This window comes from Primulina tabacum, chromosome 13 (genome assembly GCF_025594145.1).
Source record: "Primulina tabacum isolate GXHZ01 chromosome 13, ASM2559414v2, whole genome shotgun sequence".
NCBI classification, from domain to species: Eukaryota; Viridiplantae; Streptophyta; class Magnoliopsida; order Lamiales; family Gesneriaceae; genus Primulina; species Primulina tabacum.
In genome coordinates, this window is record NC_134562.1 from 32782954 (window position 1) to 32801221 (window position 18268).

At 35.8% G+C, this 18268-nt stretch overlaps 3 protein-coding genes across 3 annotated transcripts; 2 read left to right on the forward strand and 1 right to left on the reverse strand.

Moving 5' to 3' along the window:
- The first annotated feature begins 435 nt into the window (after window positions 1-435).
- Window positions 436-5640, forward strand: LOC142522528 (EH domain-containing protein 1-like). Its single transcript, XM_075625973.1, has 16 exons — window positions 436-758; window positions 836-915; window positions 1254-1322; window positions 1404-1461; window positions 1586-1641; window positions 1735-1774; window positions 1855-1919; window positions 2422-2535; window positions 2695-2797; window positions 2886-2935; window positions 3281-3409; window positions 3499-3750; window positions 3865-3944; window positions 4818-4944; window positions 5060-5203; window positions 5285-5640. Exons 1-16 carry the CDS (start codon window positions 674-676, stop codon window positions 5468-5470), a joined length of 1638 nt encoding a protein of 545 aa, XP_075482088.1. The 5' UTR covers window positions 436-673; the 3' UTR covers window positions 5471-5640.
- A 2272-nt stretch (window positions 5641-7912) lies between these two features.
- On the forward strand, window positions 7913-12658 carry LOC142523111 (grpE protein homolog 2, mitochondrial-like). The gene is made up of 6 exons (XM_075626757.1): window positions 7913-8140; window positions 10151-10352; window positions 10441-10628; window positions 11063-11230; window positions 11701-11829; window positions 12354-12658. Exons 1-6 carry the CDS (start codon window positions 8006-8008, stop codon window positions 12426-12428), a joined length of 897 nt encoding a protein of 298 aa, XP_075482872.1. The 5' UTR covers window positions 7913-8005; the 3' UTR covers window positions 12429-12658.
- Window positions 12659-14657: 1999 nt separating this feature from the next.
- Window positions 14658-18268, reverse strand: LOC142522969 (cell division protein FtsZ homolog 1, chloroplastic-like). The gene is made up of 6 exons (XM_075626586.1): window positions 17913-18268; window positions 16826-16925; window positions 16236-16465; window positions 15719-15886; window positions 15399-15632; window positions 14658-15244 (listed from the first exon to the last, which is right to left on the reverse strand). The coding sequence occupies exons 1-6, from the start codon at window positions 18180-18182 to the stop codon at window positions 14966-14968; spliced, it is 1281 nt and encodes a 426-aa protein (XP_075482701.1). The 5' UTR covers window positions 18183-18268; the 3' UTR covers window positions 14658-14965.

An 18268-nucleotide genomic window follows, 5' to 3' on the forward strand; every position in this document is an offset into this window, starting at 1 on the left:
ATAAAAATTAAAGACACGTTTCAATGTTTAATATGATTCACTATGGGTGTTCAAACTTTGGATAAAATCGAAAAAACCCAACACTGAATCGAACCGAAAACCGAATTTTATAATTCGGATATAAATGTTAAAACCGAAATTCATTTGGTTCGATTTTTGGATTATACATGTCAAAAGCCGAACCGACCGAGAAAATCGAAATTTTATTAAATTAACAATTTTATTTTTATCATATATTTTTTGAGATGATATTAGTGAATAATGAATTAAATAATTGTATCAAATCTGAAATAACCGAACCATTTCGGTAGAAAACCGAATCGACCCGCAGAAAAATAGTTCAGATATCAGATTACATATCCGTGAAACCGAAATAAAAAATCGAAAATCGAACTAAACCAATCGATAAACACCCCTTAAATTCACCATTTGTGTGATGTGAGGTTAATCAATAGGATAAATTCGAACTTCAATGAAAATAGACATCGTCGTGTGAAAACGACATCGTTTTGGCAGACGGCGACAGCAAAATTGCCGCGTTGCTAATTTCCAAACAAAAGGGAAAGATTTGTACATGCCCCGTTGGCCCCCTGGAGTGACGCAAGTATAATTTGAAAGAGAACCCGGAGCCGCTCATTTTCCGAGGGTTTTGAGCATTGATTCGCATTCTAGTATGGAGATCGATTCTGCTCCGATTACACGGTGTTCCAAGGAGCACCAGAATATATACCAACAATGGTTTTCTTTCGCTGATTCAGGTACCAGTTTCGATTTTGAATTCGATATTTCCAGCTCATTTCGGATGAAATGAGAGACATTTTTATGTTGTGATCAGATGGAGATGGGCGTCTAACGGGAGGCGATGCTACCAAGTTCTTTTCCATGTCCAATTTGTCTCGTCAAGATCTTAAGCTGGTTGTGTTCGATTTCCCCCCCTTTTTGTCGTTTTATTGCTGTTATTATTATTATGTTCTGATTCTTGTTTTACAATTATTATAATGTGCCAATAGATTAATCTGCTTTTCCCTCATCTAAATTTCACTCTGCCTTTTTTTCCTTGAAATAAATTGTGTTCTGAGGATAACTTAAGAAAAGATTGGTTTTTTCCTGGAAGATAGTCTACCGTTGTGATTGGCAACTTGACGCACCCAAATTAGAATGATTAGTTTATCACATACAAATATTTGTCCAATTGTGGTTCTTGAGAACTGGATTGAACTGGTTTCATATATGTTTATGATTTTTATGATTAGGTGTGGGCGATTGCTGATTCAAAAAGGCAAGGCTTTCTTGGATTTAAAGAATTTGTTACAGCCATGCAGGTTCTGATTTTTTTCTTGCCTGTTACTCGGAAATCGTGGCGAATCAAATGTTGTTCACTCTCTTTATTTTTGAATTTGCAGTTAGTCTCGTTGGCACAAGCTGGGCATACTCTCTCCAGTGATATTATAAACGCTGAAGGCAAGCCCCAATAAATAAGATGCTTTTTTCTTTTTGAGTGGTGATTTGATAATGACTTTAATTTCTATAACATTTCTTGTTGTGTATGCCTTTTAAGAGATTGTAACAAGCTAATAACCTGCAGTTGACTTTGATAACTTGCATCCTCCAGCCATGGTGGGTCTGGATGAAGCCATCACTGTAAGTTAGCAACAATTTTTCTCTATTTACTTGCGGTTTCAACTTTCAGTAGCATATATATACGATTGGAGAATATGCTTATTTTTTATGCAGACAATTAAGCGTCCTCGTAAAAGTGAACCTGAACAGAATGGTAAGAAGATGATTGATATATTAATTGTTGAAGAGAAGTTAGGTAGTTATACTTTTGAGACTAAGCTTGCAACTATTCAGGTATTCCTGCAGTGCAGTCTTCACCATCAGCTAGTTGGTTTTCGTCTTCAAAATCTGCAAAGAAGGTAACTCCAAATTTTGTGTGTACCCAAAACCTTCTGTTTATTTTGTCAGTCTCCGCAAATTATTTTTCATCATGTTGTAATCCTTCTATGCAATCCATCCTTTTGTTTGTCAATTCTTGTTACCTTCCTGATATTTCAATAATTAAGCATCTGGATGAGCTTTTTTCCACATTACAGCTCCTATTATTTCTATGTCGTGTTGCGCTTTTTTGACTATTGCATGGGAAGGGGGAATAAGGTATTTATATCCCAAGCTTTATACTTGTTATTTATGCGCAGCATTTTCTTTAAATGTCTAAAGTCTGAACTAATTCAAGTTATGGGCTATGAGTTAAAGATTATTGAGTGGTGGTATAAAATCTAAAGTAGTTGATATTTTGGTATTGCAAGACATATGATTTTCCTTTTTTTTGAGCAAGCAAGATATAGGTTTTATTTCTTCTATTATTAATATATTTCTTTTGGTTGTTGATTATGCTTGCTTCCCTCCTGGTGGTGTTAGGTATCTTTGAGTGCTGTCACTTCAATAATTGATGGCTTGAAGAAGCTCTATGTTCAGAAGCTGAAGCCCCTGGAAGTCACTTATCAGTTTAATGATTTTGTTTCTCCCTTACTGGTAAAATATGCCATCTTACATTTCCAGTTGTGTGATAAGAAATGGCTTCTATATCCAATTAATTTCTTTTTGGACGATGGTGATTATTTAGCTCGTGACAAGAGGGTATTTACGATCGACTGATACTGACTCTTCTGATGTTGTGTTGTATGTTGGAAGACAAATAGTGACTTTGATGCTAAACCGATGGTGATGCTTCTGGGCCAGTACTCGACAGGGAAAACAACATTTATAAAACATTTGCTTAGAACTAGCTATCCAGGTAATTTAACAACTCCCTTGGTATGTCATTCATCTCAATTTTTTTAATTACTCGAAATTGCTTTCATTTATTTTATTTCTTTTCACAGGAGCTCACATTGGGCCTGAGCCCACAACTGACAGATTTGTTGTTGTCATGGTAAGTTTTTACCTTGTCTTCTTTACATAGATATATGTTTAATATGTTCTATCTGACATTAGTTGGCACTCACTCATTATGTATTATTCACTTGGCTCACTGGTTTGTATTTGCCAGCTTAACTTGATGCTCCAAATTTTTTTAGTCTTTGCATGGTTATTTTAGTTCATAGTTATTATTGTTCTTCGTTTGAAACATTGTTGCTTAGTAGAACCTGGGTGTTTTAGTGTTTATTAGCACCACTATTATTTTAGTTCATAGTTATTATTGTTCTTCGTTTGGAACATTGTTGCTTAGTAGAACCCGGGTGTTTTAGTGTTTACCAGCACCACTATTCACATATAGAACGGACCTGATGAGAGAAGTATTCCGGGCAACACAGTTGCTGTTCAAGCTGATATGCCGTTCAGCGGCCTGACAACTTTTGGAACAGCATTTTTGTCGAAGTTTGAGTGTTCACAAATGCCTCATTCTGTGAGTTACAAACTTCACTGCAAAAGTTTCCAAATAAAGGAGAAAAGTGTTTGTGCCTTTTGTTTAATGATTTGTTTGAATGTTAAAAGCTTCTGGAGCACATTACATTTGTGGACACTCCAGGAGTTTTATCAGGAGAAAAGCAACGGACTCAGAGAAGCTACGACTTTACTGGTGTAACATCTTGGTTTGCTGCAAAGTGCGATCTAATCCTGCTTTTGTTCGATCCTCACAAACTTGATATAAGCGATGAATTTAAAAGAGTCATTGGATCTTTAAGAGGTCATGATGACAAAATACGTGTGGTTTTGAACAAGGCTGACCAAGTTGATACTCAGCAAGTATGAATTTGTGAAGAATTTTTTATGATAGCAATTTTTCATTCGTCATTTAAGTGATGTAATAAATAATTTGCACTCCACGATGACTTGATTCTCCTTGCCTTCTAATTGCAGCTTATGCGGGTATATGGAGCTTTGATGTGGTCCCTTGGGAAAGTTCTGAATACTCCTGAGGTTATGCGCGTTTATATTGGGTGAGTTCTCTTGCTTTTGTATTTATGTACTGATTTATAATACCTGAAATGTATTTGGGCTCATGTAGTATGATCCAATATTCATTTTTTCGCACGTGATTAAAAAATCTCGGCCTGTGAAGGATTTGGAAGAGAAGGGGCTAACATTTGCTCCGTGGTGGAGGTAGAAGTTCTGCACATAGTTGTCAAGGCGCTAGGCGACGTCAAGGCGACGAGCCACTGCCTAGCGCCCGAACGCCTAGGCGACAAAAGGCGATCGCCTAGCCACGAGGCGATAATATAGAGAGAATGTATTATATATTTATGTTCTACTAAAAATCAACTATTAATAAAAATGAACTATATGAAAAACTAAATAAATAAAGCTTCAATCTTCAACAGGCAGGGGAGAATGGTGTGCGCAGAAATGGCAGGGGAGAATGGTGTGCGGCAGAAGCTTCAATCGGCAGGGAGAAATGAGAATACGTATCGACATGCAAAGCAAAACTAGGCTTTTTTTAAAAATAAATTACTTGTGGGCTGAAATTAGTTATGGGCTTATTTAGTTGGGCTTTGGGTCATTAAAAAATAAAGGAGAAACCTGCTTATGCGATGCGATCATGGTTCTGAAAAAAAGGCGCAACGCCTGGAACGCCTATCGCCCGGAGAAAGGCGGCTTCAAGGCGCTAAAGGCGCTCGCCCACCCATGCACCGTCGCCTGGTTGCCCATAAGGCGCTGAAGCTCCGCCTAGCGCCTGAGGCGCGCCTTTGACAACTATGGTTCTGCATGGAGGGAAAATTAAAATTTTAAAATTTGGATTGGCTATGTGGTGGGTCGCTTTTATTTTTACAATCCCCTGATTTTGTGTAGCTCATTTCTTCATGTCTTTCTAGTTCATTCAATGACAAGCCTATAAATGAGTCTGTTGCTGGTCCAATTGGCAAAGTTCTTTTCGAAAAAGAACAGGATGACCTTCTGACAGACTTAAAAAACATACCAAAGAAGGCTTGTGATCGACGTGTGAGTCTGATACCATCTTCTGAATTCAATTTGTTTTTATGTGCCACTTTTTTGCATTCTGTATGGATTCATGGTGCAAGATATGCAGATGTTTTTTATTTTAAATTTTGTGCAGATAAACGAATTTGTAAAACGCGCCAGGGCTGCTAAGATACATGCTTACATTATCAGTCATCTGAGAAAAGAAATGCCTGCGATGATGGGCAAAGCCAAGACACAACAGAGACTCATTGATAATCTGTCAGATGAATTTGCTAAGGTTCATATTCTTTTCTCTCTCTGCATGTTAAATTCAAGGAGCACGAATATTGGCTTATTGTCCACCTGTCAAAAATTTCAGCTCCAAAGGGAACATCATCTTCCACCCGGGGATTTCCCTAATGTCGAACACTTTAGAGATGTTTTGAGCGGCTATAGTCTAGACAAGTTCGAGAAGTTGAAACCGAAAATGATACAATCTGTGGACGAGATGCTTGGATATGATATCCCCGATCTTTTGAAGAACTTCCGCAACCCTTATGATTAGAGAAGCGACTATTTTGCAGTGCGATGAATGGTGGAGTATTATATGTATATACTTATCAGTGTGTACATTGTCATCTGTATTTTATGTTGAACCAAATTTTGTTGTTTGAGACGACTTGGAATAAGAATTTGAAGAAGTCCAGAAATTAATATATTGTACTTTTTTCGCCACCAGATCTTTTAAATTATGAATGCAACATCAGAAGTTGGCAACACATCTACGTCTTTGAAATTTGTGCTGCTGTAATATTTCCGAATTATTTACGTTCTTTATCTTATATATTGTTGTTATTTAAGAGATTGGTTTTTATCCTGTTTTGTTTTTTTCCTTGTTTACTAAAACTAATACAAAAAAAGAGAGCAAAAGATGCAATTTAAAATCACCTTATTTTGGAGACAAAAGATATTTTTGACTTGCAAGTCAGACCTGGAGTTTAATACGAGGTGAGCAGCCAAGTTATGCGAGAGTCAGGGATGAATCCAGAAGTTGCAAGTGCCAATTGAGCTCAGCCCGTACCAAGCACCTTCGTCTGCCGGGAGAATTCTTGACTCTTGTCAATTCAATTTAAATAATTGATCTAATGCCAATAACTTGTATCAATTCCATACTAAGATTTCAAGTGTAAGACGAAGTCTCGATCGAGACTACTTGTAATATACATCTCCTAAAAAAACCCATGGATTGATTTCATTTCGAAAGACATTTATCTTGGTGGCATTTAAAATCCGTCACAATCGAGGTCATGATCAACAAATCTCGTCCCAATAGTTAAATGAGTGTTCAGTCCATGTCAGACTTATTTTTTTTCATTCCTTGACTAACCCATAAAATGTTTCTGCATTTTTGGGCTCACATGTATTTTTCGGATGAAATTAAGTACAAAATATTGAAAATATGAAACAAAATACATAATTTTTCAGAACTAAATGTTTTAAATCTGACATTAATATATGATTTTTGAGTACCCAAACATGTATAACAAATTTTGATATTAATGACACGTCATCTTCAGATTAAAATTCGGTATAAAATATTCAAAATTTGTTATTAATATATGATAATTTTGTACTAAATATTTCAGATATGACACTAAAATATGATTTTTGAATGCTGAAACATTTATAACGAATTTTGTTATTAATAAAACATTTTTTCGGATGAAAATCGATATAAAACATTAAATATATGATACTAATATATGATATTTCAGTATAAACCCTTTCAGATAGGGTACTAATATATGATATTTGAGCACACAAACAAGTGCAGTAAGTATTGATATAAATATATGATATTTATATGATATTTCATAACAAACTCTTTCAGATAGGGTACTAATATATGATATTTGAGCACACAAACAAGTGCAGTAAGTATTGATATAAATATATGATATTTATATGATATTTCATAACAAACTCTTTCAATGTTTTGTACCAAATATTATCCAAAAAAAATTGTGAGCCCAGATAGTGCATAGATATTTTTGCGTGAATCAGAGATTACAGAAAAATTTTAGGTTTGACAGAATGAACACATATTTAACTATATTGTTGGGAATTTAAAGCTATATAACTTAAAACTAGTACTTGTTTCTGTTGTATAATTTTTTTTTATATCTATAAAAAAATTTAAAATAATAAATTATTCAAAATATAATTTCAGGAAATAAAATCAATAAAATGATACTATGAAGACTATATATGTAAATTTAGTTTGATGTCAAAAAGTCACACCAAATTTGACAAGTAAAAATGTCACAATAGAATCTGTTTGGAGAAACCAAGCGACTAAATTTTTTTTTTTTTAAAAAAATTTTTTTCCTTAGAAGTATATTGTTTGATTAAAATGATTATTTTTTTAAAAATAACAATGTAACTGATTTTTAGAAATTAGAATTTCTGGCTTTTGTGTTTATGTTTTACTTCTTTTTAAAAATAAAAATCAAAAGGGTTTTTCAATATTTATCCAAATGTCGAAACTTCTATTTTTTAAAATAAAAACACTTCAAAAAACTGAACTTATTTAATTTTTTTAAAAAAAATTAAAACTTTTATATTAAACTCGAAATAAATAGATTATATAATCCAATAGGAATAAAGATACTATTGCAACAAGAATATAAGCTATTCAAATTCGAGAAATAGTTGTCAGAATATTAATATTTGAGTAGATCTTTTGTGAGACGGTCTCACGAATCTTTATTTGTGAGACGGATAAACCCTACCGATATTTACAATAAAAAGTAATACTCTTAGCATAAAAATTAATAATTTTTAATGGATGACCTAAATAAGAGATCCGTCTTACAAAATACGACATGTGAGACCATCTCACACAAGTTTTTGTTATATTGTTTTTCGTTTTTGTTTCAATAATTTTGAAAAATAATATATAAAATAAAATAAAATAAAATAAAAACTCAAATTCATTTTCTTTCTTTCTCCTCAAGCTGCACAGGCGAGGTCTCATCCCCCCTTAAACCCTTGCACACTTCCTCTACTTTCCAATCTAAAATCTCAGATTGAGAAAATCATGTCGATGAGCAGAATAACGACCAGATTTTCGAGGGCTGTGCTGGCCCAGTCCCGCCACCCGCGGCCCCTATACGGGCGTCAGGATACGCATTGCGTTTCTTCTTTTTCTAACCTGCTCTATCCCCATGATGAGGTGCTTCTTTTTTATTAACGATTGCGCTTTCCGCTGATACAGATTGCTTTTTTCCTCTGACTACTCGATTTCTTATGAATTTACCTTTTTTTTTTTAGTTTCCACAAGATTTCTGTAAAGTTTGGTACTTCGTGCCTTGTGCTTGAGGGATCATTTCGCTTGTATATATTTGGTCGTAATTTAACGCATTCTGTTGTTCTTTCTCTATGCTTTGAGTTTCATTATTGTCTATTGTATATATCTTCAATCACCAAGTCTCTCTATACCCTGTAGTCTTGGTCTTATAAAAGAGTTCGTCATATTAAGAAAAATTTGTCAGCTGTTATGTCGAAGCTGTCTTGAATAATGTTTAGGATGTCCTTCCGTTCACTTGTCTGTATTTATGCCATTATTTTGTAGGATGTTTCATATTTGTTACTGAGCTATGACGTTAAGCAATTATATACTCAACATTTTTTGTTCCTCTGTCAATGGTTTATCATGCAATTATTTATGGATTCAAAACTCAGAGAATTTCTTTTCACTTCAATATAAATTTTGACGGATCTTCTGGTTGCTCAAAACAATCACTTGAACTTGTGTCTATATCGTATGTGGATGATTTCGCCTTTTCAGGTAAGAATTCAACTCTTCTTGAAGACTTCATTTCTAAACTTTCTGCTGTCCATCAAGGATATCAGAGATGGCGAACTTTCCTGTTATCTTTGCATGCAAACAGCAAACCTACCAATAAAATTTTGATATCTCAATGAAAGCACATTCCAGATCTTCTGAAAGAACGGGAATGCTTATGCTAATGACATCCATACACCATTGTTTCCAAATGAGGGTCCTATGCTTCATGATGCTAAGTTTCTATCTGTTATAAAGGAAAATCAGCCTGTGTATTCTCTTTGTCGACACGTTCTCGTCTCCTTCAATGTTCGACAACTGAATATCGATCTGCCATCAACATTTACTTCAATACCTATGTGAGACACGTGAGCACAGCCTACTTCTTTGGGATTGGTCTCCCGTCTCCCGTTCTCTCCATTTCTGATGCAGACTGGTCAGAAACACCGACAATTGCACCTTTACTGGTGCTTATGGTATTGTCCTAGGATCTCTTGGAGTTCCAATGAACTAAGGAGAACTTCTAGGTGTTGAGGTGCTCTATTTTAATTGACTACCTTGGTCTCCACAATCACTGAAACTATTTGGCTCCAACGATTGTTACCCGAACTTGAATTCAATTGTTCACTCTTCCTGGTTATATGTCACGACCATGTTGCCATGTTGGTACTGATTATCCACGTGCAGATCACAACTTCCAGTTACTCATGAAAACCCATTGCCATTTACTTCCATGTCGGTACTGATTATCCATGTTCAGATCCCAACATCCTTTTACTCATGAAACACATTGCTGTAAACTTCCATTCTATCATAGATAAAGTAGAAAGTGGTGTATTACGATCTTTAACGTTTATCCAGTTATTAGCTCGTCAAGGCTCTTACAAAGATTGTTTCTTGCCAAGAGTTGCAATCACTATGAGTTAGGGTTTCAGACATGGACCCCATTGTTTAGAGGGAATAATAACATAATTCCGGTGATAGATTTCAACCTGTTCTCAGTCTTTCAGGAATCCCTCTGTTTAGTAAATCTATAACTAGAAATATGTCCATACCGTTAAGCAGTCATATTCTTTCCGTGTTTTGTTCCCTTTTAAACTGTATATATTGTAATTCTCTCATGAGTGAGGCTCCTTTACTCAACTAATTTGAACTTTAGTCTAAAATCTGCTTCAAAATATTGCAGATTCGTTTATGTACGTTGCAAATTATCTATGGCCTTCTCTACGTCTATGGCTAATCCTTTCACGAATTGTGTGGATGTCTTAGGCTTATTCTTGAATGATTTCCATGCAATGTGTTTTGCCTTGCTTTCTGGACTTGCTTTTCTATGTTATCTGTGCATTATTAATGCATTGTGAAGCTGATAGTAATAAGGACACTCTTCTTCCGTTGTAGGTGGGACGCGGTCGCATATCATTGCTACATCATTCAGCTCTAAATTCATCCGCCTTCCAATGGTTCGGATTTTCGTCATCTTCATCACCACAAGTAAACGAGGAGACTGCTCGATCTGGGAGCGAAATGGAAAATAAGACAGAAAGAGGTGATGTTCCTGATCATTCAGATGTATCAGTTTCCGCTGAGAAAACTGAATCAGGTTCTTCCTCCTAATCTTAGCTCTGACTTGCTTGATATGTGAAGAGAAGGAGGTACTAAACAAATTGCATTTTTTTATTCTGATTCAGATTTGGAGAATGACCTTTCAAGAGATGATCTTATGAAAATCCTTGTGGAGAAGGAACGACTTCTGGTTACAAAGCAGGAAGAACTTGAGAAAATGAAGGATAAGGTTCTGAGGACTTTTGCAGAGATGGAAAATGTAAAGGATCGTACCAAACGTGAGGCAGAAAATGCAAAGAAATTTGCTATTCAGGCTAGTGGATTTGTATTTTAAATTTAGACGTATTGTTGGAGGGCCCCACATGTGATTCCCGATTGTTTCTTTGTGATGCAGCACAAGTTCAAGAGTTTCCATATTTTTTATTTCCTATTTTAATGTTATCCTATTTTTGGTTTTAGGATTTTTTATATTTGGTATAAGGATTCCTCTATATTAATTGTTTCTTTATTTTAGTTGGATTAGAACCCTAGATAAGTCTTTTAGATGGATTAGAACCCTATATAAGGTCTTTTAGGTGGATTAGATCCCTATGTATAGGTCTATTATTTGTGAAAACAATTCATTCAGCATTATACTTCAATTTCATAATATTTTCTCTAAATTGAGTTGAGTTTTTTTCTTGTTTCTTTGAACAACCCTTCTGCCGCACCACTTGGGAACTTATTTATGATACCCCTATTCTGCAGAATTTTGCTAAGAGTCTGTTGGATGTGGCGGATAATTTGGGGAGGGCTTCTTCTGCTGCTAAAGAGAGTTATACGAAAATTGATGCATCCACAGATACAACTGGTGCTGTTCAACAACTTAAGATACTCCTCGATGGTGTTGAAATGACCGAGAAACAATTAACAGAGGTATTTTTTTTGGGGGTTATTTTTGTTGGCTAAAAATATTCTACCTCATTCTTTGACTAAATTCTATTTGTTGCCACTTACCATCGAATGCATTAGTTAAGAGTTTATAAATTAGCATCAGTCTGTGGTACTTCGTTAAATTAGTTTTATTGTACATGGTTAGAATGATTCTTGTTAGAGCCAGAAAATGAATTGGTGGAAGATGGTTGGATGCTGAAGGTGATTTGTAATAGGTCTGAAATTATGAACTATGAACCATTGGCTAGCACTGTCTGTTGAAATCGCTTTGCATGATATTGATTGGTGGATGTACTGGGTAAATATTGATCATCCATTTAAATTTCATTATACCTTGGAAAATTTTTGCTATTTGGGAAGTCAATAAACTCCGGTCGGCCCGTGATATTGACTGGCATTCAAACTTTAGATGAAGATTTGAACTTGACACACTTGGATTTTGCCATTTCCAGGTATTTAAAAAGTTTGGACTAGAGAAATACGACCCAGTAAATGAAGAATTCGACCCAAACAGACATAGTGCCGTATTCCAAGTACCAGATGCCTCAAAGCCAGCGGGCCATGTCGCAGTTGTTCTTAAGGTATTTGAACTAAACGTTAGGTGATGCTTTTTACTTTGTCTTTACTAGGGGTGTACTTGTAAGCGAAACAAATCGAGTCGAATGTGAAGGAAATTTTAAGGCTTGAATTCGACTCAAATGAGGTATATTTGTGGACGAGTTCGATTCGAAGTTTGAAAACTTTAATGCTAGAGTTTGATTTCGGCTCGAATTATTTGAACATAATTCGAACATATTCGTGAAATTAAGACTAAATTTTTTTATGAATATTTAATTTTATTAATAAAATATTAAAACTCACGGATATATCTTAATAAAATGCTAAAGCTCGTAAGCGTCTCGCAAACTATCGAACAAAATAATTTGGCACCACTTCGTATGAGTATTAACTGGATTTCATGTGATCAATTTTACTTTTATTTGTTGACCTTTACGTTGCTGTTATATATGTGTTATAATTTTAATTTATCAGTTGTTTTGGCATTTTTAACTGTAAGCACCAAGTCTCACGAGCACCTTTCTCACTTATTTTACTCTTGATGCAGGCTGGATACATGCTACATGATCGAGTTATAAGGCCTGCAGAAGTTGGTGTAACTGTGGCAGTGAACAATGAATAGGCTGAAAAAGGATCGGAGTTGTGGGAAACACACTGGTGTACAAGAAAATGAACGAACTGACAGTATGTTGTGTTGGGGTAAGCTTAAGCATGCATCATTTCTAATGCTAAGGAATGAACATAAACCATAGTTTTATCCTTGGAGATTTTTTTATTACAATCAAAACGTGTCTCAGTATAATGCATTTCACAGTAATGGAAATTTTGAGCCTGCAGAGTCGATATCTGTAATTATAATCCTTTACCCATTCATACTCTTAACTTGTGCTATGGTCTTGTGCACGCACAGACAGCATACATCGACACCCACAATGTATGCTCAGCAATCGAGCTTCAATTCCTAATAATCTGAATTTGGAGAGCGACAGCCAACTGGCGTTCCGATGTCTTTCAATCATACGGATAGGAAGGATATCTGTGTTGTTTTATTAAGAGATTTTCTAAGAATTTAGAGCTCATCCATCTTCCCCGTTGTCATTAAGCCAAACATGTTGACCTATCATATATGCAAGCAGCCATCATTACCATCAATTTTACGCCTCATTTCCACCAATGATCCGAGCATAATATCTGGACCATACGCAACTAATGGTTAAAGCAGTCAACCTTGCCGCTTTACTCACATTTTTTATATATAGCTAATACCGTATTTTGATCTTCAACCTTTTCCTTCCAACAAAGAAGCACACCTACACTTCTTAAAGTAACTCGGATTAGTTTCTTGAGATAGAACATGGTATTCCTAGCCTATAAAAAAATCGATTTTCTAATACTGTCATTTTGGCCATTAAAAATACATTAAATCGTCCCTAAAGTCCTCATTAAATATCATAAAATTTGGGTATCAAGATAGTATTATGGTGAAGTAACCTAAGCAAATATGAAAGACCAAAAAATTTTATACTAAAAAGATTCTTGATATAAGTATGTGGATATCAATATACTAAGGATAAAACAATTTCATCGTCTAAGGTTTAGCAACTTTGTAACTTTGTTAGATTTTTTCGTTCCATAGAATGAGTTGTTCAAGTTTTATACAACTCCAGGAAAATTATCACTACTTTTCTTAATCCAAGAATAAATAAATCATAGATAAAATAAAAATAAATCAAAGACCAAACAAAAAAAAATTGTCTTTCTGCAAGCCATGGTGTTATTGGATAAAGTCCGCAAGATCCACAAAACATCCTTGTACAGAATGATCGAAAACAGCCAAAATGAATTCTAGTTGTGACAACTTCTTTTGGATTCATAGGTACGTAGAACAAGAAAAGGAAAAGTGCTACGGTGAATGTTCAACTTGTTCTAGTTCATTTCACACTCATCTGCATATTCATTGCTAAGAACTAAAATAAAAATATCATCCTATGAAGATTCGCCCCTTCAAGAACCCTTAAATTTCACACACACACACATATATAAACAACACTCACAAACCACAAATATCACATTGATCACCCTAGTGGATTGAATATTTCATGTGTTTTAAGATTCCTTAGTCGGAAAACAGAAGTAGCAATGGTTTTTAGTGTTTCTGCGGTATCGGGAGTGGTACTAATAGATCACCAACCAAGAAAGAAGCAGATCCTGAATGTGGACTAAAAGTGGGGAAATTCTTGAATCCAAGGAATTTTTGGAGACTGGAAATTAAGCAGGAGCTGGCGAGTAACAATAACTTCACCTATAATAAAAGTGTTAACTTTGGGAGATTAGAATCTTTCATCACCAGATTTCAACGAGGATGGCGTTCACGGCGGTGATCATTCGCATGCACTTAAAACAAAGTTCAAACAGAAGGGTTCATCTCTCCTTTGATGCAGAAATCAAACTAGAGAGAGTTTTGCATGACTCTGAGGAGAGTTTTTCTGTCAAGATGACGATGAAGACCAAAGAAGGTGGAAACGGGCAGTAGAATAGTTCTACATTTCACATAGGTAGAAATGGGAAATTGAAGAAGGTGAGTTTTAGGTCGCCGGAAGTGGCTGACATATTCATTCTGGGAAACTCACATGAAGTATATGTTGCAGAATAAATTAATACCACAGTATTGGTTTAGAGGATCTACGCTTTTTAATCTTCATTTCAATAGTTTGTATTATATGTTTGCCTCATTTTCGTTAATTCTGCATAAGTCAAGTGTGTGTTTACAACATTCTTGGACTTGTGATTAGACTGTATCATTAAACAACCACACGTTAACCAAATACTTCTGAATCTGTTTCTCGGAAAATTAAAATATAAAATGGCTTACTTCCACAAATAGACGAAATCAAATGTACAATTTTTTGCAAAAAAATAAGTATCCCTGGCGGCCAATTTGTCAAGGAAGCTTGTGGATCAGCAATTTTTTCACTTACAATTGCAAAGATTCAAAGATGTAATATATACCCAACCCTAAGAAAACATTCAAAAACACAAAGAAGTCGCGCTTGACCACAAGATACAAGGCATTGTAAAACTACATCAAAAATGCAACCTGAAACCTTGCAAATGCATAACAAGAGAGGAAAACAAGATAAAATTTAAGAGAAGAGGTTGCTAAAAGAGGAACTTCCTTGTAGAAGTAGAAGCAGGGGTTCGAGAAGTGGTAGGCGATGTTGATGTCTTGAAAGTGACCGGAGATTTCAGGGTTTCAAGGCTCCCTGTAGATTTATCAGCAGCTAGTTTTGCTCCTCTTGGATCAGTTAAAAGAGTTTTCTGAAATGACTGAGTGAAACCAGTTGCAATTATAGTGACGTGAATCTCTCCATTGTATCGTTCATCCACAACCGCGCCAAATATAATGTTGGCCGAAGGGTCGGCTAAACTCGTAACAACCTAGAATCGAATGGTGAGAATGAGTGTGACCAGAATTTTAGGTGAGAACCATCATTTTAGTTTCTCATCGGGTAATGGCTCCTTCCCGGTAAGACTGGAAACAATATAATGAATTATTTATTCAGGAGAAAAGAGTGAAGGTAAAATATAAGACCTGAGACACCCTATTCACTTCTTGAAGGGTTATATCCTTTCCTCCGGTAATATTGTATACAACTCCAGTCGCGGACTGGATAGAGGAGCCTATCAAGGGGGCCAAAGTTGCTTGTTCAGCTGCTTCCTCAGCACGGTTCTTGCTAGAGGAAACACCCACTCCAAGCATAGCGGTACCTGAATCCTTCATGACTGCCTTGACATCTGCAAAATCCACATTTACCAAACCAGGTATCTGCAAAAGACAAGAATCCATTTAAGGTTAACATGTTACAGCAAAAATTTGTGGACGAAGTGCAGTAGATAAACAAGATAGCTCACTGTGATAATATCTGATATTCCTTGGACCCCTTGGCGGAGCACATCATCTGCCAGTAGGAAAGCATCTTGAAGTGGGGTCTGTTCATCGGCAATGTCCAGCAAACGATCATTTGGAATCACTATAAGTGTATCCACATTTTTCTGGAGCTTTTCAATTGCTTCAAGGGCCTGAAGCAATGGCAGATCACAATGCAATAACATCAAGACATTGGAAGTTTGTGATTCATTAGATTAAAAACATTCCCATAGCCAGTGCAGTATTGCGCATAATCCTCAAATGAAATCATAATAAGAGAAAGTATTGACAAAAATTCACGAATCTAGGAATGCGGCAGAAACTATCGAGTTAATGATGTGTCCACAGAAAATTCTCATCCTTTTACCCTACAAACATATGGTTTTCATAGACCGAGAACACAATTCTCCGTCCAACTCATGAGGAAGCACCTAGTCCGAATGTTTTGTAAAATAAAAGGCTCACACTCTAGTTATAACATAGAATGTAAATAAAACCTGCCTGCAAAGATCTTTTGCGCCCCTCAAAGCTGAACGGATAGGTAACAACACCAACAGTCAAATACCCTGCTTCCTTTGCTATTTGTGCAACAACAGGAGCAGCACCAGAGCCAGTACCCCCACCCATCCCTGCTGTTATGAACACCATATCTGATCCTTTGAGAGCATTTGCAATACCGTCCTTTGATTCCTCAGCAGCCTCCTCCCCCAGAAGCGGGTTGCCACCAGTTCCTGCAACCCAGAAAGTGTTCCAAATTAAAACTATTGTCAGAAAACCTTGGTTATTTTAAAATATAAATCTATATTTTATTGTGGATTATGAGACTCGGGTATTAAATATCAGTCCAGCTAATAAATTTCTAATTATACGGTATATCTCTTCTTTACGAGGGAGATTACTGTCGCATCCAGTTAATTAAGTTACTCTTTTTTTCCTTAGGAACTATCATGGAGGGACAGCAATATGATACATGCATTCAACAATTTGAGGGAGTAATGCTACCAAATCTAGCTTGACAAGCCAGAAGAGAGAAGTACACGTCATATTAAGCAAACCCTTCATTTAAAAGAATTATAAATGGAGATACAAACCAAGTCCACGGGTCAGAAGCTCTCCAATCTGAATAGGGTTCTTAGCAGAAGATTGTAATAGTGCCTGAGCATCCGTATTTATTGCATAGAAGTCCACTCCCTGAGATTAAACAGCTGAGAAAAATTATTTCCGATAACTGAAACAATAGATAAGCAGATTATCTGAAAGAGAATTTCCACAAGTCAGAGAAGGAAAGTCGTCATTTTGATTCTTGGAATGATGATGATGGATAATAGTTAGATCAACAATAAAGTGACTTTTCCTGAGAAACATAAATTAAGATGGATTTACACTTTCATGCATCGAACTGGAAGAAAATAACAAATGGGGCTATACCTGTTTTGCACTGTTCGATTAGTTCATTACGCTTTTCGTATAGACAGCTAATGAAAATCTAGACTGTTCCTTCACACTAATGATATTTTGATTAGAATCAGGAGCTTGGGCTTTCCCTCTAAATCGTAAATTCTAGAAGAATAATGGATATGCTAAAAAGTGGCCTTAAATTCATTTATCCTTAAGCTTTGTTCTTGATTTCTTATTTTTTAGACCCTTCCAAGGTCAATCTAGGAACTACATCTATAAAATTCTTATGATTGTGTGACATACTGATTGCAACCTTTGCCAAAATCAGAGTAAGCCATATCTAATAAAGTGAAAGGAGGTAACGAACTACGACTCACAGCATTGGAATGCTCTAAAAATAATCCTACTACTACTTAAAACGAGGGAAAGCAACACCTACATATATAGCATAGCACCTTCTTTCTTTCATAAAAGGCAATTTCAACCTAGTGCTCTGAAAACTTTTTAAAGGTTTAAGTTGGTAGATTTCACGTTCTCAAATGCACGTTTACGAGTAAAATCCTATTTATCACTGTAACACTAGCTCAATAGATTTATACTTAATCCCCTGAAAATATTACTTCCAGCGCTATCGCATTCAACACATATTAAAAAAAATCACCCACACGCTGAAGGTGCCCATCAAATCCAATACTTAAAAGTTCAAAGGTCGAAATTTGAATATAAACAAGCAAGACCCATTTCACAAAAATATAGGAACAATGGAAATTGGAGAGTGACCTGTAAGCCACTGCCAATCATGCGATTGACGGCATTATTTCCACCGCCGCCGACACCAACAACCTTAATCTTAGCGGAGTCCATCGGTACAAACGAGCTGTAAACCCCATTACGTCGTCTTCTGGAAATGCGCTGGGAATTCGTAGATGAGAATGATACATTATTATTACGAGCATTTTTAGAAAGAAATGGGGGGAACCCAATTGAAATGGAGGAAGAATGAGACGCGGATAACTCGGAAGAAAGCTTTGTGAATCCAAGCGTCGCCATGAATGGAAGATACTTTTTTGGTATCAGAAAATGGGTGTTTTGTATGTACCTGATTTATTTCCACTTTGCGGGATATGAGAACAGTT